We start from the raw sequence: 26,497 nt of genomic DNA on the forward strand, positions 1-26,497 counted from the left end.
TATCTCCTCTTCCCTACATCGCCATTAACTTTCCCCTTCGCAGGCTATACAGTACACTTTTCACCTCCCATTGTCAACTTGCATCAGTTATGGACTCTCTTATTGCATTTAGGCAAAAGATTTTAGAATTAACATCTTGTCAACTGCTCATTATAGTACATTTATTCTGTACTTAAAAGTAGAACACAAACCCAAGAACTTACTCTGTACCTTACAATACACTACGAGTTAATGGAATTTTGGCTCACGTAAGTAAATTAGCTCCTATTTAGATAGTTGCGGTTAATTATAATAGATTCTGCCATTCTAACGAAGTTACAGCTGTAGCATTTTTCTCTACATTGACTAGGTTTTCTAGGTAGCAGACCAGTTGCGTTGTTCTTTATCCAAATGCCAACGTTTGTCTCCCCACGGCAATTTTTTTCCTAACGGCAACTTTAAATGCTACCTCACCAAAATAAAAAGATGCTCTTTTAAGCATCGCTAAGAAGTTAAATTGATATGTAGTTTGTTGTCACCGAGGCAGTAACCCGATAGTGTGGCGGAGCTGCCAGTCATCCCGACGCAGGGACTGAATCTCCCCCGCCTGGATTACGAGCTGCCATTTTTGGGTGAATTAACAGCCTTAACGTATTCACACTTCTCTGCTTTGGGTGACGTTTACGGGCACTAACTCCTAGGGGCTAATTAATTAATCTCAACACGGTTAACCAAAAATACACCGATTTCAGCAGTTGAAATGAAGCCGCCAAGCCGGCCTGGGTGCGGCCAGCCGGGACCCCGCTGGGAGCCCGCTTTGTTCTACCCGCGGCCGGGGAATTAAAGGACACCTTTCACTCGGTTTTGTCCGTGCTCAGCTTCCTACTATATGGGTTCTTGCCAAATCCTCAACAAAGAGAATAGGATTTAAATCCTTCCCCTGTTTACAGCCTCCTAGGGGAACTGGGTGGCCTTGGAACAATGTGGCTGAAAGGACACAAAAATGCAGTTTTCCGCAATAGCACTATATGGTAACTGTATTTGTTTTAAAACAAAATCCCTCTTTACCAGAAGAAACAAACAAAAAAATCTTAATTTAATAAAATAAAATAAAATAAAAACAAACATAAAAAGAGCTTTAAATGATAATGAGACGGTGTTCTTTTATATATGTTTTACTATCTAATATTAAGCTGTGAAGGACGGCACGTCTTCCTAAATACCTCGTTCGTGTCTGCGCTCTCGGATGTTACTGATCATTGAAAGCAATCTTTACATTTTCTGTATAGTCTGTCGTTAGCTATACACAAACTATATAAATAACATCACCCACTGGAAAGAAATCAGACAAATTAAAACATGTAACATTTCAATTAGCTGCTAGCAATACTGAATTCAGCAGTCGCTGGCAATTTTCCTCATGGAAACCCTGCTGAATAAACGCTGATTTTTTTTTTTCCTACAGCTGGTTAATTTTGGAGGGTCCGCTCCCCTGTTTCGCCCCGTGCGCCTGGTCCTGCTGCTCCCCTCCCCCCCCCCCTCCCCGATCCCAAATCCCCCCCTCCGCCTCCGCCGGCGGCTCCGCGCATTCAGCACGGGGACAGAAGAAGCCGCCGGCGGCGCCGCGCACCGTGGCAGCGTGAGGGCTGGCTCGGGATACGGGGACAACCTCCCCGCCGAGCATCACCTCCACGGCACCGCTCCAGCATCCTCGGGCGCGGGATGCGAAGCCCACCCTGCCCTGGGGCTCACGGCACGGGCCGGCTCCTGCCTGCTGCGACAGCCTTCGGCCCCATCGCCTCCGTCCCTCCGGGCCAAGACCGGTTTGATTGAGTCCACTCCCAAAGAGTTTGTCTACGCTGTTTTCGATTCCATCCTCAGCGCCCGCAAAATGTTTTAACAGATATTACCAGACTATTTTCTACCGGCTTGCCGCTCTGCCCGGCTCCTCGGAGTTGACTGCAAGCTGACAAATTGGCTGGAGGCCTTCGTTTGCCAGCTTCGCTCAGAGATTTTATTACTTTTCAATTAGGAGCCCTGATACACTGTCAATCGCCCCGCTCAGCCAACGAGGCTCCGGGAGCTGAGTAAATCAGCTGGAAATTTGAAGAGTCCTCTGGCCCTTTAGCTGGTGAGTCTTTTGGAGCAGATGTGCTAGAAAGCATGTTTGAAATGAGTATTTTTTACTCACTCCAAACTAATAACCTTTTCCCCGCTTTACGTGCTCTGAAGAAGGTGGGCAGAGAGCAGACCCTCGGTCGGTGTGAGCCCACTGAAGCTCTGCTGGCTTCCACGGAGCTGAGGGCCTGACCCGGGCTTCTGAAGGTCTGCCTGGGCAAGGCAGGGGCACGGCACAGACAGCTCCCTGCCAGGCCGGAGAACGGACGCGGTGATTGCACGGCCCTCGGGACTCTCCATAATTCCTTTCATTAACCACCTCGAAGCCACACCTCACTGCGCATCCCGGTGGGCGCCCGCTCGAAAGCCCACTTGCCCCAGATCTCCCCAGAACAACATCTCTCAGAACAACCACCAGAAGAGAGAGACACCAGACATGGCGCTGCATGAGCTCGAGCGGCCAAAAAAATCAGGAGCCGCACGACTTCTGCTCGGTCGGTGGTTTAAACTGCGGTTTTCTGCCGTGGGCAGGAAGATGACGGCCGCAGCTCTCCCTGCAGCAGCCCAGCGCCGCGGTCCTGCGCGGTCAAACCATTTCACCTCGGCAGCGTGCGGGGCCGGTGGGGGCACATCGCCCACCCAGGGGATAACGCCGGCGTGGCGCGGACTGGAGATGGCTTTGGAGAATGGTAATACGCACACGTATTTCTCTTAAATGGAATATCTGCTCCGGGCCAGATGCTTAAAATTCTTAAGAATAACTAGGAGCAGGTTAAAAAGGACAGTCCTACACTAAGCCCACCTTCCCTTAATTAATCGTTAGAAAATAAACACAGCAGGCAACTTGCCATTTAGTTTCGCGTTTTCATTTTTCCAACGGACTCGCTTTTAAAAATGAAATTTAGGAGTCAAATTATAGCGAACACATTAAACTTCCTAGGCAATACAAAAAGAAAAGGATAAGCCTAAATATATTGTTCCTCCGCTCCAGACAGCTGATCCGAGATTTAAAATAATGCTGACATCTGCATATGAAGTAAGTTTTATATAGAACCTATCCTCTTTCAAAACGGCTTGTACAGTTTGAAGGAGGTTTTAAACAAAGTATAAAATGAGAATGGCTAATATTCTCAGCCAAACTGTACAGCTAATTTGCAAGTACTTTAAATTAATTGTTTCAGTCAAATACGGTTGCTTTTTTGACCCTGCTCTATTATTCTGGCTAAAAAGAAAGGAGAAACCAAAGAAAGAAAGTTATATGATGCTCCAGTAATTTACAATCCCTTCCCAAGGTGCCGTGCCAAGCTCGCTGGTGCTTCTTTGTTGGGGGCCCCCGCCAAAACGCTGCTGCAGGCCCACAAAAGTTATCTTACATATTTAGACAAGCTGCAGCCAACCGCAGCTGAAAGGTGTTCGCTGGTGGTCTCGGAGGGGCGGCTGCCAGCGGAGGTGAATTGGCAGCACAGATTCCACGAACCTTTCTTCTGGAAAACTGCAGACTCGGGCCTTTCATATTACACCCCGTCACCTACATTACGCTCTTTTGTTTGTCTGGTTTTGGTTGTTTGTTTTTTTTTTTTAATGCTGCCGGGTTGATTTTGTTCCATTTTATTCCAGTTTGCATTTTATACTGACTCCATTAACCGGCCCCTTGTCACACACACACTCCCTACAAGTGTTTGAAATCAGAGTCTTAAAAATCTGCCAGGTTCAGGAACACAAAGATTTCAACAACAACAACAACAATAATGAAAACCAAAGGACTGTCCCACCATTTGGTCCTCTGAGGGCTGTTTTTCTCTTTGTCTAACTGTTATTTAAAGAGACAAAACAGTCAAATCTCTCATTCTCTCTTTTTTTTTTTTTTTTTGAAATCTATTTCCCTGCCCTCTGCATTTCTTTTGCTCCAGCAATAATTTTGGCAGATTTTGCTCTGGAAGCGGTCAAGTTAATAGCGGGGGACAAGCTCCATAAAAGAATTCTTGTTATAAAAGGCTTTAGGTAGCCATTTTATTGTAAGAATTTCTTACTCCGGATTTATTTCTTTTCGTTAATGAGTGACTTCGTTTTAGTACCAAAGGCAACTGAACATCCAGTAAATTTTACGACACGTTTGCTTATTAAAAAAAAACCACAACAGAACCAACAAACAAAAAAAACCCAAACAACTGTAAATTAAAAGGTGACTTTGTATCTTACTCATCTGGAAAATGTGTGCTTGTCATATCTGCTTGACATTACAAGAATGAAGATGCGGTTTGGACAGTAACAAACAATGACACTAGTCAACCTCATCAGGAGACATGAAATAAAGGAATGACAATGATTGATGGCAGCTATTCATTTACAGATATTTCTAGAAAACTCTTCGCTGGCCCGGCCGGGCAAAGCGGGAGAAGTTTTCCAGCGCGGGCGATACCGGCCGGCGATGCGCGGCGGACGGGCGACGGCGTGCCCCCCGCGACCTGCCGCGCGCCCGGGGGGACGGCCGCGTCCCCTCCCGCTCTCCCCGCCCGAGCGGGGCCAACGGAGACGCTTTCGGGGAAGAAATACCCAGGGGAAGCGCCAAGAAACCTCGGTTTGTTCGGCCCTGTGGAGCGAGAGGCTTTACTCGCAAATACCGGTGTTCCGGGGCCGGGGGGGGGGGGGGGTTGGGTTGGGGGAGGAAAAACCCATACTGGGACTTAAATTGCCAGGCTGTTGTTTGTGAGCGAGCTGCTGGCGGGGCCGGCTGGTGACTTACCACGTCCCCTCCTCGCCGTGCACTGGGGCATTGCCACCTCTGCAAAGTGATGTGTGTGTGTGTGTGTGTGCGTGTGTGTGTCCGGGGCGCTGCAAACCTTCTCCCCGCTACGAGCTGCGGCCGCTGCAGCAGCCTGAACTCGCCCCTCAGCTGGATACCCAAGAGCTCCTTTTCTTTACATATATTATTCCACGTTAGGAGATAGCTTTAAATTTAATCGGCTGTTTATTCCTGTGTTTTATGGCTTTTCCCCCGCTGCAAATAAATTCTTTTCTGCTCGAGTTACAATTTTAATAAATGATTATGATTGTGCCTGTAAATCGGCAGACTCATTAGGCACTGAATTGAAATCTAAGTTATCTGATGCTTGGTAGTTAAATGAGTAAGAATTTGTAGCGCGCACTTACATAATTCCTTGTGTGGCAAGTTAAAAACACAGTTTTACAACAGCTATTTATAATATAAAACATTGTTTCACAGCATTTTTATAACTATTTAAAACTACTTCGAATTGGATGACTGCGGAAACCTGTGAATCTGTATTTCATAAGTTAGAGGCCCATGCTTCTTAAAGCACGTAGAAGTGATTTACAGGCTAGTTTTAAATTCATGCAAGTTATGTGAGAACTGAATTAACATTTTAATTCTGCATTCCTGCAATGAAGCATCTGCAAGTTGACAATACAGAAGACACAGCAGCGTTCTCATGATATCTCTAACTATCTAAAAAAAATAAAGCAATTAAAGCACAAAACTAATAATCTAATAGGACAGCAATGCATTGTAGTGCAAATACATGTAATGTTGCCAAACCCAAGTTCATTCATTCATTCACTCTTTCTTTCTTTCTTTCAAAGTGGCAAAAATCTGTATTTCCATCAAATTAAACTTTTTTTTTTTTTTTTTTGGTGGTAAAGTCTGATAAGAATCCTCTTTGGAAATCCAAACATTTAGAAAACAAAAAAAAAGAAAGAAAAAAGAAAGTGTCTGCTGAGAAGGAATTCTGCCTGCTACCCAGGGCTATGTTTATACACACACGCACGTACTCACACACAGGAAAAAAAAAAAAAAAAGAAAAAAAAGAAGAAAAAAGAAACAAAAGGAGGAAGAAGAAAAAAAGGAGTCTTGTTTGATGGCCAGGAGGGATGACACCGCCTGTTCCTTCTCATAATTGCATTCAGATACTCTGGATACATATTTGCCAGCTCTCATGACCCACTGATGCTCTCCCCTCCTAAGGAAAGCAGGCACCCACCAGGTATTAGAGGAGCAGCTTTTAACACCAATAAAGGCTTTGTACCGGCTGTGTTTACGACTGAACAAAGACTAAGGAGAAGCTCTTCCACAGCACAAGTTTGGGCTTTTATCTTTTTCAAAGCAGGTATTCCAGTGGGAAAAGGTAAAATAGTAATTCCCCTGGCTTAGTCTTCGGGAAGCACCGCTTTGACTGGTGATTGAGACCCAGGCTAAAACATTAATTTACGACAGTTTGGGGGAACAGCAGCACCCCTCCGTGACTAATGCATTAAAGTCGGAGCGGGTCAGCATCTCCAAACCCAGGGCGACCCAGAGAGCTGCCCCTTGCTGCCGAAATCATCCCCTACCGAGTTTACGGGAGAGGGAACTATCGAACCTCGGCAACTTGGGCTTGTTTTCACGAGGCACGTGCGGAGGGGTTTTTCGGGGGGCTCCTATGGAGTCCCGCACCTCGTCTACGTCTCTCTGGGTCTCCTGCCCTACCTTTCTACGCTTTGAGGTGTCCACGGTTAGCCCCGCACGCGGGTGCGCTGCACCGAGCTAATCATCGGCACGGAGAGAAAGGATATTGTCAGAGTGCAAAACGATCTGTTTTCAGGCAGGAAGCAGTCAACTAGATGTAAATTCCATGAAACAAAAGAAGGTATTATTTACAGTTTTATTGTGATGCTAATTAATATTTACATCTTGGAATGAAAAATAGAAATGTTAATGATTGGCTTTACTAAGAGGATCACTTGATGCCAATGTGAAAGCCAGGGAGAGAAGGCAATTATGCAAACATCACATGCATCCTAATTTCAGTATGGAAACTTACATTTCAAACCTCATTTCAGGAAAATAACATGGAAAGTTTGTACTACAAAATCTAAACATGAGAAAGATTTAAGAGAAAAAAAAGCACATTGCATATGTCAGATAATCTAGTCTGATTATCTGAGCTGTGCTAGCTACAGGGAAGCACTTACCCTTGAGTCCAGCTAGAAGTTAGCAGGGTAAGAAGGAACAAACCAGAATAACATAAAGACTAGCAACAAGGCTCAGGAAAGCAGACAGGAGCCCTAACCTAGCAGCTAAATATTCGGGTTCAAGCAAAGAATGAAAAAGAAACTTAAAGAAAATCAAACCAACCAAAAAAAAAACCAAACCAAAACCACTTACGGCTGAAAATTTCTGAAGCAGCTCAACAAACCTTGCTACTTGTTATGGGGGAACAAATCATCGCAAATTCTCAAAACGACCAGCTCTTTGTATATGGTGTGATTAACAGCCATTAAATATAAACAGACGTTAAAAAATGAAATATAACCACAAGTGATACGTAAAACAAGTACAGACCAATCTTTCGTGGTAAAAAGAAAAGGGTTTCAAAAAAAATGAACGCTGAGCATGTTTGGGAATTTTGTTTGATGCATCGCTAACACAGAACAAACAAAGATTGGTGCTTTCAGACAAGTGACCACTTTTATGAAGCTTAAATATTGCCAAAAGGTGTAATATGTATAGGCAGCATTATCGACTATAACACTGTGCATGATTTCAACAGTAAACAAGAACAGTTTGGGGTTTTTTCTTTTATAATGCGAACATTGGAGAAAAGCACAGCTTTGCGTGAATGGAGTTTTTCTTTTAAATTGTAGCAAAATAAAAAAAAGCAAAACTTTTCACTCTAACGGGTATTGTTCACCCACATAAGAGGGATTGTAGAGTCATACAAAAATTAATGAATAGCAGGATCTATTTTTTTCGGTACTTAAATTGCAAATAAAATAAACTCCACCCTGGTTCGGAGCTGTCTGTTTACTCCCGAGTCAAGCGCTGCCCTCGAACTGCGGATGAGAATTGGAGCGCTGCTGAAGTTTGTGTTTACTAAGTCGAAAGAGGTGGGAACCAAATGAATTCACTATTTCTCCCAAGTTTCCCCAACAGCAAAATATGTTCTTCTCAAGTTTCCGTTTAACAGACAGCTCCATCACAGGAGCGGAGGGCTGGATTTTCTCTGCACGTGCATGCATGCGCGTGTGCCATCTCGGACTGCTACAACATGAAAGCTAGAACAACAGTTACTCGTCAAATGGCTTAACATTTACTTCTTTGCACATCCTCATTCACCACAGCCTCTAATAAGCACAAAAAATACGACAGGTATAAAGATAAACGTACAAGAATAAAACGTCTTGCAAAAGTCCTTACCTTTCTGCAGGCAAAAAAAACCCCAAAACAAACCCAAGCCAAAAAACCCAAGCCAAAAAAACCCAATAACAAACCAAGACCTTTTTAAAAATGCAATACTTGATATGTTTGAATTTCAAGGCTGAAGGAGCCGAGATACGTATTTGTGCATTTGAGACTCCCGATAAGCCATCGTGTGTGGCATGCACGACTCACTTCTGCTTGGCATTATTTCACTGCTGCCCCCAATGACTTCTGCAATGAGCATTGCCATGTATGAACGGTGAAATACGAAAAACGAGAAGCCTCTGCTGTTGAGATGAAGGTGTACTATGGCGTGCTGCCCTTCTCCTCTTGTAGGATGAAGGTCCTGTGCACCACGAGCTTTCAAAGGGGTCTAGATTCAAGGGAGGAGGAGGAGGAAGACCGAGGAGAAAACACACTAGCGCAGGGGATGCTGAAGTAGCAAGTCACCATCGGACTGAGGAGCCGACTGCTTCCCCCTTCCACGCCTTGGCACAACGCAACCGAAAGGGTTTCCCAGTGCCCGCAGCAGAAAGGGGAGCCTGAAGCCGCCCAGCTTATGGGGAAAACCCATTGTGGATGGAAAGAGGGTGGTGGCATAACCCCCCCCGAATGATCTGGATTTGGAGCTGGTATTGGCTTGAAAGCAAGTGAGAGAAACTGAGGTCAGATCCTGACCCCCTCAGATGCCCTGGAGGGACCAGGGGGCGAAACCTTGGCTGTTTTCACCAGAAGCGAAGATGAGGGATCCCTGCCTCCTGGCAGGCCAGTGAGATGGAAAAAGCGAGGTCAAACCTGCGGCATTCCTACAGCCCTGAGCACAGGCAGGCTCATACGGGTCTGCAGGACAAGCCTCCGGTGGACATGCTGGGCTGTGGTTAGGTGCAGAGAGGACTCCTGGGCTCAGTCACCGACTTTGCTGCTCCCTGGCAAGGACTGGGACAAACCGGCTGCCCCTTCTCCATCCCCGTAACCGCAGCAGGGGGGTTCAGCTCTCCCCACGCTCGCAGCGTTGGGCTGTGCATGGGGACAACGCACCGAAGGCCCACGGCCCCGGGCATCCCCTTTCCCTTCCCAAACTCCTGGCAGGCTTTGCTACAGCTGCTGCCAGACAACTACAACATGTGTGGGAAAGGGACCCTTCACGTACCCGTCCGGCAAAGCGAAAACTCCATAAACATCAGGAGTTTACCCAACAGAAGAATTCTCCAGGCCTCACGTCTACAGGGCCGGGGGAAGCCCGGAGGGCTTCCCCAGTTTGATGTTCTCTCACTGCCTTCCTCCTAATCCGCAGGGACCGTGCTGGGCTGAGCAGGAGTGCCTCCCCTCTGTAACGACCGCACAGCACACAGCCGAGTATCCTTCAGCATCGCTTGTTAGGGGAGGGAGCACACGCGGCGTCCCTCTGCCGCTCTCCCTTGCTGCGCTGTGAAGGCAAGGCTCTGGCAGCGCACCACGGAGCACCGGATCGTACGGCAAGAGGTCGTGAGCGTGCTCTGGTTTTACGTGGAAAGGTTGGGGCAGTGATCTGTGTGCTTTAATAAACACCCTCCGTCCCCCGCCAAATAAGACCAGATAGAGCACGTTGTCAGCTGAATGCCTGTTTTCCCACAAAATCACTCAAAATACTGCATGCAAACCAGCAGCAGTAGAAGGACCTGTGCCCGCTGTTTCCAAGACCTCTTTGACTAAACCTTCTGGGCAGAGGGACATACAGTCCCCGGGAGCGCTCTCGGGTCAGCACAGCTCAGCCAGGGTTGGAGGCTAATCGCAGCCGGCAAACCTCCCGCTTGCAGGGGGCCAATTCCTGCCTCCCATTTCGGCTTTCTGAGAGGCGCCCTTCCTTCCCGACCCCAACCCTTTACACCCTGCACCCCCGAAGTCAGTGACCTGACCGGGATGAGGAGGATGAGGGTCACCGAAATGAAAATACTGACTATGCGCTTCCCACGCTGCATCACGCTACGTCTCACTCGCAGCGGCAGCAATGCAAGGCAGAAGGGAGTCCAAAACATGCAGGCATGTGGAGGATACGAAAAAAAAAAAAAAAAAAAAAAAAAGAGTAGCAAGCAGAGGTTTTCTGCTGTAACATTGATCATACAGCTGTAAGTCTTGCGCTGTTATTTTCTAGAAATACTGACGTGAAGAAGTTAAACCAATGTAAAAGACGGTCAAATGATATTGATAAGCAAGGGACAGATTTTCTGAGTTCCTTACAACAAAATTCTCCATAACAGCTTTACAGAGACTATTTTAAATGTTGAAATCTGATTTAATTAGAAGAATTTGCTAATATCTACCACTTTTCCTTACTTTACTATGCTACATAACAAAGGGGCTCAAGACGTGCGATCGAGACCTTCAAGAAAAATGAGCGAGGAGGCATTCATCTGGTTTATAATCAAATTACATTTGCGAGACAAAAGGAATTGCTCTAAATTTCAAATTAAGCAAACTGGGTATAACTGCACAGGACATGCAGCACAGCTACGACTTAAAAGATGATTGCTTTAAATTCACATCTAACTGGCCCGCAAAGCAACCTGTTAAAAATACCATATGTTTTCCTACAGTTGAATATTCAACAGGAGACCTCTTTTTGTGTGTGCATTTCATACTTGCAAGATTTGCACCTGTAGTTCTGAGCACGTGATGCATTTGACAGACAGCTAATGGCGCTAATGAATCGCTCTGATCTGGGTGTGCAGTTTATGGCGTGTGGGTAAAACGCGTGTCTGCAGAAAGCAAGCCGGGTCCCGGGCTCTGGGATCCCAGTCTCTCCTCCATCAAGTATTGCACTTTAAAATACTCATCGACAAGCTTCCCAAGGAATTTTTGTTTCTTGGGTTTGGTTGTGCTAAACACACAGGTTAACTGCTTCTGGATCCGCTGACATAAAAAGCAGCTTAACGATAATGAAAAAAAAATTCATTTTGGAGTTAGAAACACGTGTGCGAATATTGATTTACATCGGGGCAGAAAATCTTTCCATCAAAGACTTCTGCTCTCTAGGAGAACTTATTTACTTACAAAATTGAGAGATTGGGGCGTCTAGCTGGGGTACATTTCCTCCTTTAGCATTTAGCTTTTGCACTTGGGTAGGCGGCACAGGTTTGTGAGACTGGCCGGTGGCTCGGTACATGGCTTGGACCCACAGGATACGGTCCTGCTCATCGTCACTCGCAAAAATCACCGTGTCTCCTTCCTTCACAGCGTTGAAGAATGCTCTGCCGCCCTCCAGACCTGGCAGGAGAGGAAGCGACAAGGGAGTTTCACAGGCTTTGAGGCCAGCCGGGGGATCTCCCCGGGCTTCCCACCCCACTGCCGCCCCGGGTGGCCCCAACCAGCCCTGTACCGCCCCCGGCTCCTGCTTGAGCGCAGTCCCCTCGCCTGCCCCAAACTCACCTGCGAGAGAGCCCACCAGGTCCTCAGGCAGCACTCTGGGCTAAAACACGCCCCAACACGCTCGGATTAATTCCTTCCCTCACCTACAGCTCCGTCTGTGGAGGTTCCGTGTGGGTCGCACTTGCTGGAGCCCCATTAAAAATGGGCTTTGAGGGCACGGGGTGGGAGGTTTCCCGTTAGAGGGAGCCCACCAGCGCTCACACTGCACACAAAGCGCTTGGCTGATGTCCTTATTTCTGTCTTTGCCCCGATGGGCACCCATCTTCCCGTCTCCCTAACATCAGAATCAACCCGGAATCAAGGTCCTGACAACCAACCCACTGTGTCTTTCTTCCTCTCCTCTGGGGACACCGTTATGCGGGGCAGGGTGGGGATGGCCTCGCTGAAGGAAAAGAAACGTGGTGCTCCTCCATTTGAAGAAGGGACTCAGCACCATGTACAACAGGTACCTCCAGGTACCAGGGGGCTCTCTGCCCCTGTCCCTTCCACCCACATCCATCAGAGAGAAAATGCGATAGGCAAAAAATGCTGGGTTGGTCCCATAAATATTTCCTATGAGTAAGACAGGCCTAGCTGCTAACCCTCTGTTTAGGGAATATAATCTGAAGGCAGAGGTTAGGATCCTTACCCGACTTGAGAATTCCATGCACCGCCACATTTCACTGGGCTCTAAGAGCCCAATTCGCTTAAGGCTCCCCAGAGGAGATGAGCCTTTCCCTCCTCCGGTGCAACTCCTCCCTCAGTTCCTCAGGACTATTTATAGTGGAGCCATGCATAGCCAACGATCAGTATAAACACAAACGTATTTGTAATAACGCTGATCACCGTTCAGCTGCAAGCGGGGAGGGAGGGAGACATGGCGAGAGGAGTCCCGTTTGGGAGCGGCAGGCAGCGCGGCGAGCACCAGCACCTGCGGGCGCAGCAGCGAGCCGAGGGCTCCCGTACCTGGCTGCGGGTCGGTGTAGTCCACAGTGTATCCGTCGAGCTGCAGCAGCTCTTGAGGTTCAGCTTTTTTCTCCCGGTAGCTGCACATAGCAAACGTGTATTGACTAACCTGGAGAAAATCACAAAGCTAAGATGGCACCGGGTCATCTCGACACGGCAATCCGAAGCGCTTACAAACGCCGCGCGCCGGCGGTGCGTTTACAGGGACCGGGGGCGGCGGGGTAATTCTGACGGTCCTTGCCCATAGGAGACAGACTAAACTTTCGGCCAGGCTTTTGCCAGGCTCCCTCCTAAGACACCCTGCCGCGGCAGGCATCTAATTCTCCGCACCAGGACATACAGCGGTTTAATTTCCTCCCGAAGAGGAAGCTCCACGCTTTAAAACCCTCTTATCATTCATCCCCAGACAAGTGCGAGAGTGACACCCTGTCACAAACAATGTGAGCTAAATTGCTAGGTGCCAGTCATATTAAAGCAATCTTAAGATCCCACTGATCTCGGCAGTTGTTGTCATCAGTGCTGTAAATGGCAGCTCTCACTCCTCTGAGGTACCATCTGCATGACACGATACATTCAATGTCAAGCTCTTGACGGAAGCCGACTCAGCTGCGGGGGCTCTGCCAGGCCCCCGGATGGCCTTTAGGAGGCCATCAGGCCGCATCAAGACCCCGCGCGTACTCGGCGCGCTGCAGTCTGGACGGCCGGCGAGAAGCTCGTCCAGGGAGGAGAGGAGAAGAGAGGATTCTCCGTGCCCCGGGCTAGGAACTCAGGGGGAAATTTACTGTCAAATGATTTCAAATGACTTTGTTAAGGTTGTGTCACATCCTGGACGCCTGACGTAATTTTATTAGTCTGGACATCTTCTTGACCTCTGGAGGAAACTTGAAAACTCTGGTGGGCGGCAACGGATCGTGCCCGTCATTTTTTGGAAGTCGGGAGAGATCCTGAAAGACGGGCGGGCGGCTGGGCTGGGCTGGGGGATTTCGCCTTCAAACTCCAGACAAATGGCTCGGCCACAGATACACAGGCAGCGCCTATTTTGGTGGGATCTGTCGCTAATGAAATGTCATTTATTTCAGTCTGGGGACCCGTCTATTGGCGCAGCGTCTCCCAGCCGGCGCTCGGTATATTGCTGCCCTCTGCGGGCTTCCGCTAGCTGCCAGCCCGCTCTCGGCAGCCCTGCCTGCACCCTGCCTTCCTCCAGGAACAGCTCCAAAAGCCACCTAAGAATAAACCCGATCATTAACACATTTGTGGGAGTAAGACTAAAAGTGATGCTTTAAGCATCTTGCATCCTCCTTAAAACTCCCAGCACTGACGGAAGATTGACAAGGGACAGACCAATCGCCGGAGCACACCAGTGCCTCTTCCATGCGATGAACTTTGAATGCACACCATCGTACCGGCAACACAAAAATTAAAAAGATTAAGAGGAAGAAATCTAAAAATAGCCTAGTGCCCCACAGCACAACGCTCAGACGACTCCTGCAGTGTTCATTCAGTGGAACTTGCGGTATATTGCTGCCACCTCCTGGAGAAACTCTCGAATGTGCTTTATTTACAGTAAAATCCCGGAGATTTCATCGGAGCGGGGAGGATTTGGATTCCCTGTGTTAGAAAGCCTGAACTCCAGGGACTGCGCGATAAATTTAATTCCTGAAATGAGTCAGTGCTAAACTACGCTGACATTGATTGAAAACATTAATACAAGGGATGTTTTTCCCCTCTCGTGCACGCTCTGCAGCAACAGGTAAAATTCACTGAGTAGTTCAGTGCCTTCTTCCCTGAGGTCTGAACTGCAGGCTCTGCTGCATGTACAAATAATTCCTCTCATCTTCGGATGCAGAAAACATTCTTCAGCCCTATCAATAAGCCAACCGTACCACCCCAACAGTAACCTATGGAAACACTCGCAGGCGTTTCAGAGCTTATACCTCTTGCGTTACAAGTTGTAAAAGACAGATGTAGACAGTGGGCTCTGGTGAAGCCACCCTGGGACAGAGGCAAAGCAAAGCGGCGCCTCCTGTCAGCATTCACGCGATTTCCTTGGAAGAAGCTGCTCCACGTCATTATTCCAAGAGACCTCCGAGACAAACCTGCAGGTGGGACTACAACGCGCAAAGAGCCGGGGCTCATGTGGGTTCATGCCCTTCTTCCTCCCTACTCACACAGCTCAAGTCCAAAGCCTAAGCCCAGGATTGCCCAAGAGCCTGCTGGCAGGAGCCACGCCAGGATCAGGCTGGAAGGAGGAGACAGCTATCGACGGCCTCTGGAAAAGGTGCCAACGGTGCCGCGCAGAGTGCCTGCGCCTAAACAACCCGACCTACGGCCGGCAAGGACTGGCCTGCAGCCTGTCTGTCCTGTCCCAAAGCACTTACTGCCTGGGGTCAGAAAGAAGGCCATGCCCTGGCTGCCCGCGCGACGTGGCTCCTTCCGTTTATGAGCGGCGGTAAAGCAAAACCCGACAAAATGAGATTCTAGAAAGCTCGGTACGTCCCGCTCGGGCTCCGCCGCTGAACAGCACTGCAGGGTCAAGCGGAGATTGCAGCTTGCCTTTCATCGGTCCTCTCAAACACTGTGCTTTACCGAGCCTGCTTTCTGCAGCAGCTTAGAAGCGGCCAGACAAGTGAAACAGTTAATAGCAGAAATTAATCTTACAGCCTGCTGAGTTCACACCGAACCGTAGCTGAGTATGAGAGCGAGCGAGCAGATGGGATGGGCAAGATGAATGGTTTGAGTAATTGGAAAGAGCACAGACACAGAGAGGAAACCGAAGGAAGACAGAGGAGAAATCTCTGCCCAGTGAGGGACAAACTCTCAAAGCAGCTGGGATTTCATCCAGGGACTTGGTGAGGGCCAGGAAAGGAGCATCTAAGGAAGCTGAACTGAGTGAAAGTAAAAGAAGGGAAATAATCCAAGGCTGCCCTGGCTGGTTCACGACAAAAAAAGGGAAAACACTTTGAGAAATAATTTGAGACAAAAGAACAGAAGGAAAAGAAAGTGGGAAGAAAGAGAAAAAGACAAAGAAATTCAGGAAAGGGAAAGCAGACAGCGGGAGACAAACGCCAAGGTTCACTATTCCCAGGCTGCTAAATTAGATCTGACTTCCTTGGCACTTGACCATATTCTGTCACCAGCTATATAATCCAACTGATTAATATATACAGTAGATATGCGTTAACCGGTCCTGACTTCATCCTTGGTTTTCCACCAGAGACTCCTGCTCTAGCGAGCACCGCTTTCCCCAGGATCCTGCTCAAACCTGTTAATTGTCGTCCCTCACACTCCGAGCTCAGTCATCCGCCTCCCCCTTCCTCACTGTTGACATAACACCGCCCCACTTGGGTTAAATTCTTAAACGGACCTTTCCTGGACTAACAGCATGCATTTTGTCCCAAGGGAGAGAAACTGCGCTAAGATACTGCCAGCTGTAATACAGCTTTCCTCTTTGATGGGAGACTCCTGTCCTCTGGTTGCAGCTGTACGTTGCCTCCCGAGCCCCTTCCTGACACAAATGAGCAGAGGAAACGACCTAGCTTAAAGAGACAAATGCGAAAACAACAGTTTTCACATCTCAGCACGTCCGTTCGGCCCTGAACAATTGCACATAGCAGTTGTCCCGACTTCTTCCTTCAAGCAGGAGGTGTGCGTGCGCTCTCCTCGGGCAGGGCTGTGCGATGGGAAGCCACCCCACACGAGCACGGACCGGGCACGCAGGACCTGCCATAGCCAGGTGTAACCGGCTGTGGCGTCTATTTAACCAGCAGTCCCCAAACGTTTCGTATTTGTCATCAACGCTCAAGGTTTCTCAAGAATCAACCCCTATGCCCAGTTCTCAGCAAGGGCCTAACTGAAAACATGATTTAATATGATTACGGGGACCAGCTACGGGTCATTTACCTTAACTTGAGGACCACAGTCTAGGACCGCTGGTGTAGAATACTGCAATTTTGCCAAATTATTTTCAAATTCTGTTGGTTATTCGGAGCTAGTGAACACTTACTTCATTTCACTTTACCCCGAGTCATCCGAGTTTTGCTAAAATCAGGAGCTGTCACTCTTAGTCTAAATTATAATGAGTTCAGGGAGTCTGCCACTAGAACAATAGATCCAGGCGTAGACACTGCAACTGGTTTTAATCTGCAGAGAGTTGATCTGGTTCCAACAACATTCTGCAAACACCATCAGACACAATCAGCCGAAAACTGCTTCAAGCTACTCAGCAGACATGTCATCCAGGTACCACGGAGTGTTACTTCCCATATGCTGCCAGAGCACAGAAACGGGGTTATGACAAGAGGAGAACAGATTCAGTCTGAAATCTCAGCGTAATTAATTCACTTGCCCTTAAGAATCTTTGTAAGAAATTTCCTATCGCAAAGCCAGCAAAGCCACCAGAACCAACAATAGTGTTGTTGCCAGAACAGCACATTAGACCTTGCAAAGAATTAATACAAACTCCGACAGCTATGAAAAACCCCAGCTTTTGCACGATCGAGGGTCTAATTGGCAAACGGGCTGAAATTTGTATGCTGCGCTCAGGCAGCTGTTACAGCAACTTAGGAGACACTTACAACATCTGCGATGGATGTACGTTTTCTTTCCCAACCAGTCACGGAGAACTTTGCCCTAAATTGCTCCGTTGCTTTCGCTTGCCACTGCCACCGGCGTTACTGTTGCCTTTACGAAGCATTTTCCTCACTTGTGATGCTGCGGACCATTTCCATCCAAGCTCAGGGCCATATTCTGCCATCGCTTTCACGCTGCATATCTCAGGATTTAAAATTAGGCAAGTAACGAGTCTCTGCCATGTAATTTACATCTAATCAGTATTCTGCTCTTCTGCTGCTCATCTCAAAGGGTGTCTACGAGAAGGGTGGGCAGCGTGCAGAGAGGACTGCGATTCACTCGGAGGAGAAAACTATCCCCTCTTAATCGCAGGGGCGCACGCTGGCGGAGCACAGGCACCAGCTCTGCCAGCCGCGCCGCGCTGTCAACCGTCCCCGAGGGGTGCAACCAAGGCCACCCAGCAACGCCTGTGCTGGAGAGGTGAGGCCCACCTCTAGGAACGGCACAAAGGAACCGCTCTCACCCACTACACCCAAACAAATCATCTCCACTCCGGCACAACCCGCGCAGCTACCCAGACACAGAAGGTGCGAGGGATTATTCCACCCAAATTACAAGGCAGTTACCGCTCCTTTCCCCTCCTCTCCAGGGCTCCCACCAGCCGAGCAGCACTGGAAACGCTCCCTGCAGAGCTCCTTTTCCTACGTACGCGCGCAAAGCCGCCGTTCGCACCGGCGAGGCATCACTGACACAAAAGAGACAAACTGCCATCAACACCTTCCTCCTCGGTGCCGCCCATGCAGTTTGGCACCTCTGTGCCTTGTTTAGACCGTTATGAGGAGTTTGGGTACGTATTACCACGAATTTCTTAACCGCTGGTACCAGAAGGCAGAGCGGTACCCGCCAACAGCACTGAAGGAGCCAACGCTGCGTCCACCTGAAACGGGGAAAGAGGGGCAGGAGAGGGCACAGGACGGGGGCAGGAGATCAATCTGCAAGGGATGGCAGAGCTGCAACAGAAGACGCTACAGGGAAGGGACAGAGGGAAGGGATCAGAAAGGAAACATTTAGATATTAAGCCGAACGTACAGCCTTGACCTCTCGGCAGTGTCCCGGACTGACCAGACCACTAAATCCCAAATGGACTCGACGCTTTGGGCTCCACCTCTCGGCTCTGGTGCAAGCAGGAGCCTGGGGCAGATGAGCGAGCTCCTGAAAGAGGGGCTGCTCCTCGTCCGTTCTGTACGTGACGGAGCCAGCTCACCTTCCTGCGGGGGGCATTTTCTGTCTGCGGTTTAGCAGAGTTCAGAGCATCCCGGACATCAACACCTTTGCTGCCAATCCCTGTTCGTATCAGCACCCATCCTTTGCATTGCATGAAAAGCAAATGACAAACATACGGACAGCAAAGTATTTTTATTCCATCTTTATTGCCTGCTGACATGTTCAATATGCTCAAACTACATCTGAGGGACTGCATAGAGAGTGTTTCTTGTTTATATTTGATGTACGGCAGAACACTTTACATTGCACCAAATGTTGAGCAAACGGTAACATAACAGAGAAGCTGCAGTGGCAGCTGGAATTTCTGAGGTGGGCTACAGAGACTCTCTGGGGGCAAAAGTCTGCTCATCTTATTCAAATGAATCGCTTTTCTGGCCAAATTCTGCTCTTATATGCCAACTGACGAATACAGACCTAGTAACATGAGAAAACATGGAATAACTCTGAGAGCTTCAATTCCACAGCAAACTGAGGAATATATAGCGACTGAAATCTAGAGAAGTAACTGCGGCCACACGGAATGGCCGGGAGAAGAAAGGCTCCTCGAGAGAGACATGGAAATCCGTGTCCAAACCTGCAAACCCCTGCACAGAACAGCATCAACAGATTTATTTACGGGAGAAGCTTTGGAGAAGCGGTCTAGCTCTGCAAGATGCTGGGTTCCCCTGCGAGGTGCCAGGCACCCTGCCTCCCCAGGGACCTCACCGGGGGTGTGTTTGCAAACCAGATGCCTCTAGGAATGGATTACACAGATCCTAAACCCACCACTTTTACCTAAATCTAAATATACCGCTTGGGCAGACAGAAGCATCTCCTGCGGCTGCTCTGCACTAACTCCCCCGCTTCTGTGGCCATTTTGACCCCATTTGGAGTACAAAACGGGCACTTAATCTGTGGCTGCCGATCCCACTTAGTTGTTGGAATAGCTACTCGACTGTTCTCTCCAAATAGGCTCCTACTTACATGCGTCACGCACATCATAAATCCCTTTTACCTCCCCAGGATGGATTTCCTTACCTGCCACAGAGCTGAGCGCTATGGAGGTCAGCAGTGACGGACAAACGGGGAAGGCCATTAAGCTTCCCACTAAGACAGTTGAACTTGGGAGTAATAATTAACTCAAACCAAACTGACCAGTTTACACCAGGTGATTTAGGACCAGAGAAAGCAGCTGTGTAAGGCGGGAGATGGACTGCGTGGACTCCCCCCCTTACCGGCACAGGAAAGCCAGCACACAAGCACGCTCCATCCCAAACGAGGAGCCCGGCGCACCTACTTTACACCGCCTCTGTTCCTACACACGGGCGAAACCCCAGTTCCTCTGCAGCAGATCTGCCATCTGCTTCACCGGCAATAGGATTTCACCCTCTGACTTGATCCCTTTGAAGCTGTGCTGGCACAAGATCTCAGCTGGATCCCGTGTTATTCCATCAGAGCACCTCTGTCTTGCTTTCGTCACAGGACCCCGCACAAAGCCTTTATTTCTCAAACTGGGAGACAACATTCCCTGGGGAACCCAGAGAGCAGGGAGAGAGAGACGGACCCAAGAGGACTCTGTGCCCTTATCAGGTTGGTGTGAAGATGGAGCTGCTCAAACCGGGGCCCCGCATTTCTGTGGCCAGTGCAGTGGTTTCTGCTGCCCTTGGGAAGGCGAGGGAGGATTTAACACTCCAAGTACCGACCAGATCCATTTAGGTCACAGAGGACATCGTCTGCCTGTTTCCTTGTAATTCTTAACCACGGTCAAATATACAGGTCTACTGAAACTGGGAGGGCAGAAAGTGAAAAAAAGAAAAAGGGAAAAAGGAAGAAAGACATCACAAAATGATCGATGAGAGCTGTAGACCATGAGAGGCAGTAATGAACACGAAGGCAAGATAAACGTCAAGAATGATATACTGACTCTGATGTAGCCAGTGATGAAACTTCTGTAGATTTCAACGGACTTCAAATTTTACCTGGAGGCTCAAAAGGGAGCATTTGCACCCAAGTACCTCCAGCCAAGACAAACCGAGCTTCCTCCCCATCTCATTAACTGCTCACTCAAATTGGTTGTCCATTTCACCAAGCATTCATGGGCATCAGGAAACTCATGGCTAGAGGTCTGCCACCGGAATAACCTTGAGAAGATGTATACATTCAGAAAAAAAATAATCACAGAATCATAGAATTCACGTGCATCAGGAACCTCATGGCTAGAGGTCTGCAACTAGGATAGCCTTGAGAAGAGGTATATATTCAGAAAAACATCTATGGCTTAAGAGATACTCTGTACAGAACCACAGCTTAGCATCAATTACACAGCCCTGAAAATGGCCAGAGGAAAGACTTAAATATTTCATGTTGAGACTGAAGATCACTTCTAGTTAAATTTGTTTACCTGGACCAGGACAAAGAATCGTTTCTTCCATCTCTTCCAAACATTTTTACCAATGGCCCATAAATACCTAGGAGAAAAGAACAGGTGAATTCAGTACGCAAGTGACTATATGTTGTTCTCTTGCTTTTCAGTATGTTTTCTTTACACCTAGAAACGGAGCTGATGCACAAGCAGGAGTAATTACAAGAGCCTTAAGTTCAGCAGCATTCATGAATGTGTTTATTTCTAGCCTGAACAAATAACCTGTAAAGAAAGTGACACAAAAAGCTCCCAGGTTCTTAATGCTGCACAGTATTAATTCTCTCTTCCTCTCAATTCTCTCTTCCTCTCTGGTTTTCACAGCTTTCTCAGAATTTAGAAGCCCTTTAATGCCAGTAAGTAGATACGACATGGTCAGATGGGTGAAAAATACATTTGAAACGGAAGAATTAAGGGACATAAACCCCAAATGTTGCTTTAAGCCTTCACAAAAACATTTGGCTGAGGGGAGCTGTCAAACAGAGGGATACTCACTGCATCAAAACCAGTACCCGGCATCCCAGTACACACTGGACTGACTAAACCAGGACACTTCACTGAACAGCTTAAGATGAATTCCTAGAAATAACTTGGCCGCAGATATACAAGCAAACTGAATAACTTCTAAGCAGTGAATTTATTGTTTTCTACGAAGGAAGAATTAACTTTTAAAATTAATGTCAAAATTAGCATTTAATCTCTGTGATGAAGCGGCCGCTGTGACACTGCAATACCAACACTGGCAAAAACAGTGGCAGCACCAGACTGATAATAAACAGAAGGACATTATTCAGCATTAATATGCTTTATGTATCTTTATAATTACTTTAGTTCTGGCTCCATAATTAGAAATACAGTTCCTTTTCGGTTGTGCTAGTGGTTCCTTATGCCAGAAGAGATCCAGCATACTCTTGGTGAACGCTGCAGCCACAAAACTCAAACCAGGCTAAGGTGGGCACCGAGCCCTCGGCTAGTTCAAGAACAGGGTGTAATTGTCCTTTTTGCTGCTGCCGCTAACATCGAGAGAAAGACAATCTCGGCTCTGATAGCAAGCCAGTATTACAAACCACACAGTTTTAAGCATCGTCTCGTCAATCAAACGTTAGCTCAAGACAGCCTCAGAAAAGCCAGAACGGCTCATCCCTGTTGCTATCAGCTGAGGTCAGGGAAACAAATCCGACAGGTGAACTGTCCTTTCTTGCTTTTGGTGTCTGTGACTGTGGTGGAAAAATTAAACTTCAGATGTGTCTATTGGCTCTGATCTCATTAGCAGAGAAGACAGGAGGAGGAGGAATCAAAAAAAAAGATGAGTGATCCAAACCATCTCCTAATGGATTGGATCTAACAAAACACTATGAAAATAAAAATGAAAAACAAAGTCAGTTTTATAGCACTAAAAACATACCAAAGAAAGAGTTAATCAAAACAGTGGCCTTCCTGGACAGTTCTATTTTTTGTCGCTTCCTCAGCTCTGCAGAGCAAACAGTGCCAACGCTGTTAGCCATTAGCCTCAGATCTTCCCAAGGATGATCTAACTTGTAATCGCAGGGCACGAAGGTGGAAGCCGGGGGTGGCGGTAAGGGCCCCCCTGGCCCCAGGTCCTCTGACACTCACGTCTGGACGGGAGAGGTTTCCCTTTTAACCTTCCAGATCATTAGTCCTACACCGGGCAACCGCCTGCTCCAGGCAACTGCTATTTAATTGTGCTGTGTACCTCTGTGCAGATAATGATGATGACACTGGCCTTTATTTCAAGCGTAAGATGCTCTGAGAAGTCAATACTGGGAAACGCAGAATAACTTAGGAAATTATACCATTCTCAGTAAGAGAGTCAGACAGTTCACCTATTATTGCCTTACAGGAAAAAAAAAAAACAACTAGCAATTTCCTGAGGAATACTGTTTAAGGTTTAAACTGTTTGGCTGATATGCATTGAAACGACTATGCTAACGATATAGAAAGTGCAGTATGAACGACTGAACTAATGCCATTTTTATATTTAACTTTCTTTCAACCTCCCGTGAACTTGAGAAAAAGAGCGTTTCTCTTCCAGAATCTTAAAACCCAGAAATTTTCTAATGCACATTCATAACCAGTTGAGTTCAGATCGAGCCAAGCGTTTACCCAGAGTGCTTCATGTTTTGAGGCTTATCCATTCGCACGGCAAGCTTGATCTTCAGGTCTTGATCCGGGCAGTTTTTGGAAACAGTCATTTTGTGCCACTCTGATTGCTTTGGGCTATTGGGAGTAGGGTGGAGAACAACCTGCAAGTGTCAAAATCAACACTGTTAAAGGTAAAATTATTCACAAAATAGGTTTTAACGGGGAACAAAAGCACACCAGATGAGCTACCCTTGCCCTAAAAGTCAGTCTGGAAATCTCTGTTCACATCAGTGAGGATGGCTTTTTAATTGCTTTTTTAAAGTACAGCTTATTATTCTGAGATTAGTTCATATGTTCTTTGGCTCCTCTATCTACGGTGCCATTGCTCGGGGGGTTGTGCAGAACACAACTGCATTATCAGTTCCCATCATTTAAGGAGAGACTGTTGTAAACAAACTTGCAACTGTCCAGGTGAATCAGACTAGAAGTGAGGGTGGACTAATGTGATTAGCAAGCCGGCAACAAGTTTTTTGCTGAGGTTGCCCACTGCAATCGCCCACGTTCAGCCTCATACAACTCAGGTCAACTTTCCTGACATTTCCCACGTGAGGCGTGATGTTTCGAGGGCTCGGAAAGCTCTACCTAAAATGGTTCATCTACTGCTACTATCAGGCTGTGGGGAACCTGGCTTGATTTTTTGCTTACTGTTAAGACTGGATGCAGTAGGCAAAATTTTAGGTAGGTTGGTGTGTCTGCACTACGACAGCGGATAAAACCCGCGTCCCGTGCCATGACATCAGTGGCTGCAGGACTCTCTGCTTCCATCTCGTGCAGCGAGGAAACGACGGGACGGTCTCCAGCTGGGGTAAGTCGGTGCGGCCACGATGACTGCGGTGGAGCTGTGCAGATGAGCGCCAGTGGAAGCGCTCGGCTCATCAAAGAAACCGAAAGGCTCTCAAAGGTGAGTGATCTTTCCTGATCATAACTGTGCTTTTCCACTCACCCATTACCCCTACGAAGCAGAGCAGCTCCCCCAGACAGCGAGCCACAGAGTATTCTCCCAGAACTACACCACATCCACCACCTTCTCCTGCTGTTTCCATATGTGTCTTTTGAGGCGGCTTAACCCTCTCCCTCCTACGCCCATTCCTCTTCTGGTGCTTTCACTCTCAGAGGTGACTTTGCACGGCACAAATTCAATCAAGTCTCCGCTGTCCTGAAGTGAGATGAATCTCCTTTAAATCCATTAACCTTTACGCAAGGAAACTATTCTACCAACGGCAGCATTCACCCTCGATATTTGATGTGCTGCCATCGCTCATTCCATGCTCACGCTTATCCCTGCTCCTGCTAAACTCCAGCCCAGACTATAATCTTGTATTTCTCTGCTCTTCAACTTTACTGCTGAGTCAACAACCTCGGAGCCGTTTTCCACCAAAATATCCTTGACCCTATTACCCTCTGATGAAAGATTTTAAAAATGATTTCATTGCCTCCTCTGGAGCCTGAGGTTAACATCAGTAGATACTCATCTTCACCCTTATTCATCAACATTATCTATCACTTCTTGCATTGAATTAGGCTAATGCTTTCCCTGGCAGGAATCTGAAGCTGTTATTAGTTACACAGATAACTGAGCCACACCAGTGTCTACCGCATCACTCTTGGAAAAAAAAAAAAAAAACCACATTTAAGCAAATCCTGAAGGTGAACAGTGAGTCCTCCATGTGGGGTGTTGGTAGAAACAGGGATGGACCCAAACTCTGAGCAGTGTCCAAGGTCCCCCACTGCAGAGCAGGCCAGGCAAGCACGCAGACTTGCACTAAACGGCATCTCTCGGCGAGGCAGCAGCCACTCAGGGGGTTGGGGACGCTCTCTACTTTGATTTCTAACTCTTTTTCATCCAAAGGCGCACAAACTTTGCTCAGCGTTGTAATTCATGGCTCTTCCCCTCTTTGCTCTCAGTAGATGAAGTCTTGGCATGGCTGAAACCCGTGGGAGCCTTGCCACCGGCTTCAATGGGGCCAGGATGTATTCCCATGCCTTCAGCTGCCCAACCAGCAGTTCAGGGCTTGGGAGCATTTTCCAGCTCTGCCTTTGATAAAAGTGGTGAGATGAGGAGCGCCGGCCGGTTGCCAATTTAACACTCGCAATAGAAAGTGGGCATTGTACGCGCCTGGCAGAGCACAAAGCCGCTTCTCAAAGGGTGGCTGAGCATGGGTGGTTTTGTGCATAAAACCTGCTCTCCTCCTCTCGCCGTGCAGACAGGTTCATGCCCACTCCAACAGCTGAACCAGGGGCTTAACGCGCTCCCGGTCCCATTATTTCGTTAAAGAAGAAATCCTGATGCAGCCCGAGCAGACACGCGTCATCTCCCGGCCGCTCCGGGCACACCGAGCATCCCTTTGAAGTGCGGCCGACTGAAAGCGCTGGTGGCCACGGGCCAGGGGAAATCACCGGCCGCCTGCCCGCGCTCGCCGCTGCTGGCCCACGTCCTTCGGCCCGCAGAAGCTCAGAGCCGAGGGACGGCTTCCCGCTGGACCGGGAATCGAAGCGCGTTGGCAGGGCTGGCTCATCAGCCTTTCAGGGCAGGAGGGGTTGCTCCGGGGCCTGACGTCTTTCTCAGAACAACGCGCAGGGCTAATTGCTTCCCGAGACCAGCAAAGTCAGCACCGCTCACGGCTGCCAGTGGAAACACCAGTTAGAGAGCGAGCGGCTGTACAGCGGGCGTAACCGCGCGGGGGGAAAAGCCCCCGGTGGCGTCACGGCCGGCGGGGGAAAAGCTCTGCTCAGCACGCCGTGCGCGTAAAGGCAGCTGTCTGAAGAAGAAGGGTTTGAAAATAACCCTGAAAATATTACGACGCTGTGCAGCAGAGCAACTGTAGGTCTTCGGCTGGAGTCCTGCAGCCGAGCGGGGTCACCCCCTCGGTCAAAAGAGGAGGAGAAAGGAAGGATCGAGGTGGGGATGAGGAAAGTCTGAAGGGGCTGTGGCTCTCTTTGGAGAGAAGATCAAGAGGAGAAAAGAAGGGGTAGCTCTGCTTTTCTCTCTCTCAGGTGCGAGAACAAAGGATGTTACACGAATGTGAAAACACCGATAGTTAAAATGAACATAAATTACGTGGGACAAAATCCCATGCAGCACTCTCCACCATAAATACCTAAATTAAACCAACAGCTCCCTAGGACCTGAAAGAGCATTTGGCACTTGTATGAACACGATGAACACAAAACCTCGTTAATTAGGGAAAACTTTGTTGTATGGGCAGACCCTCCTGTGTCAAGGCAAAAGCAGCCGTGAAGTTAGCAAGAAACATCCCAAGGGGTTAGTCCATAATTGGAAATAGCGTACTGAGGCTTGCCCCAGGATCAGCGGCTCTCTTGGCCGTGGCTTTCGTGGCCATAGCCACGGAGACAGAGGGGAGGGCAAGGTGTGCTGCGGAGGCGGGCAGACAGAGCCCGGGATGCTCCTGGAGATCGCTCAGGCCGTGCTGAGCCGTGAC

The 26,497-nt window shown here is 48.2% G+C and overlaps 1 protein-coding gene across 4 annotated transcripts in view; it reads right to left on the reverse strand.

The window, feature by feature from the left end:
- The window catches only part of CADPS (calcium dependent secretion activator), a gene marked incomplete at both ends in the record, with an annotated part of 221,813 nt that overhangs the window by 86,958 nt on the left and 108,358 nt on the right, over positions 1 to 26,497 (reverse strand). For all 4 annotated transcript variants that reach the window (XM_082487726.1, XM_082487723.1, XM_082487724.1 and 1 more), the window contains 4 exons: positions 11,324 to 11,536; positions 12,644 to 12,752; positions 20,877 to 20,943; positions 23,019 to 23,158. In XM_082487726.1, the coding sequence (XP_082343852.1) occupies positions 11,324 to 11,536; positions 12,644 to 12,752; positions 20,877 to 20,943; positions 23,019 to 23,158 (529 nt within the window). The remainder of the gene's footprint in view (positions 1 to 11,323; positions 11,537 to 12,643; positions 12,753 to 20,876; positions 20,944 to 23,018; positions 23,159 to 26,497) is intronic.

The sequence above is a fragment of the Vanellus vanellus genome (genome assembly GCF_965231255.1).
Source record: "Vanellus vanellus genome assembly, chromosome: 9".
Taxonomy (NCBI): Eukaryota; Metazoa; Chordata; class Aves; order Charadriiformes; family Charadriidae; genus Vanellus; species Vanellus vanellus.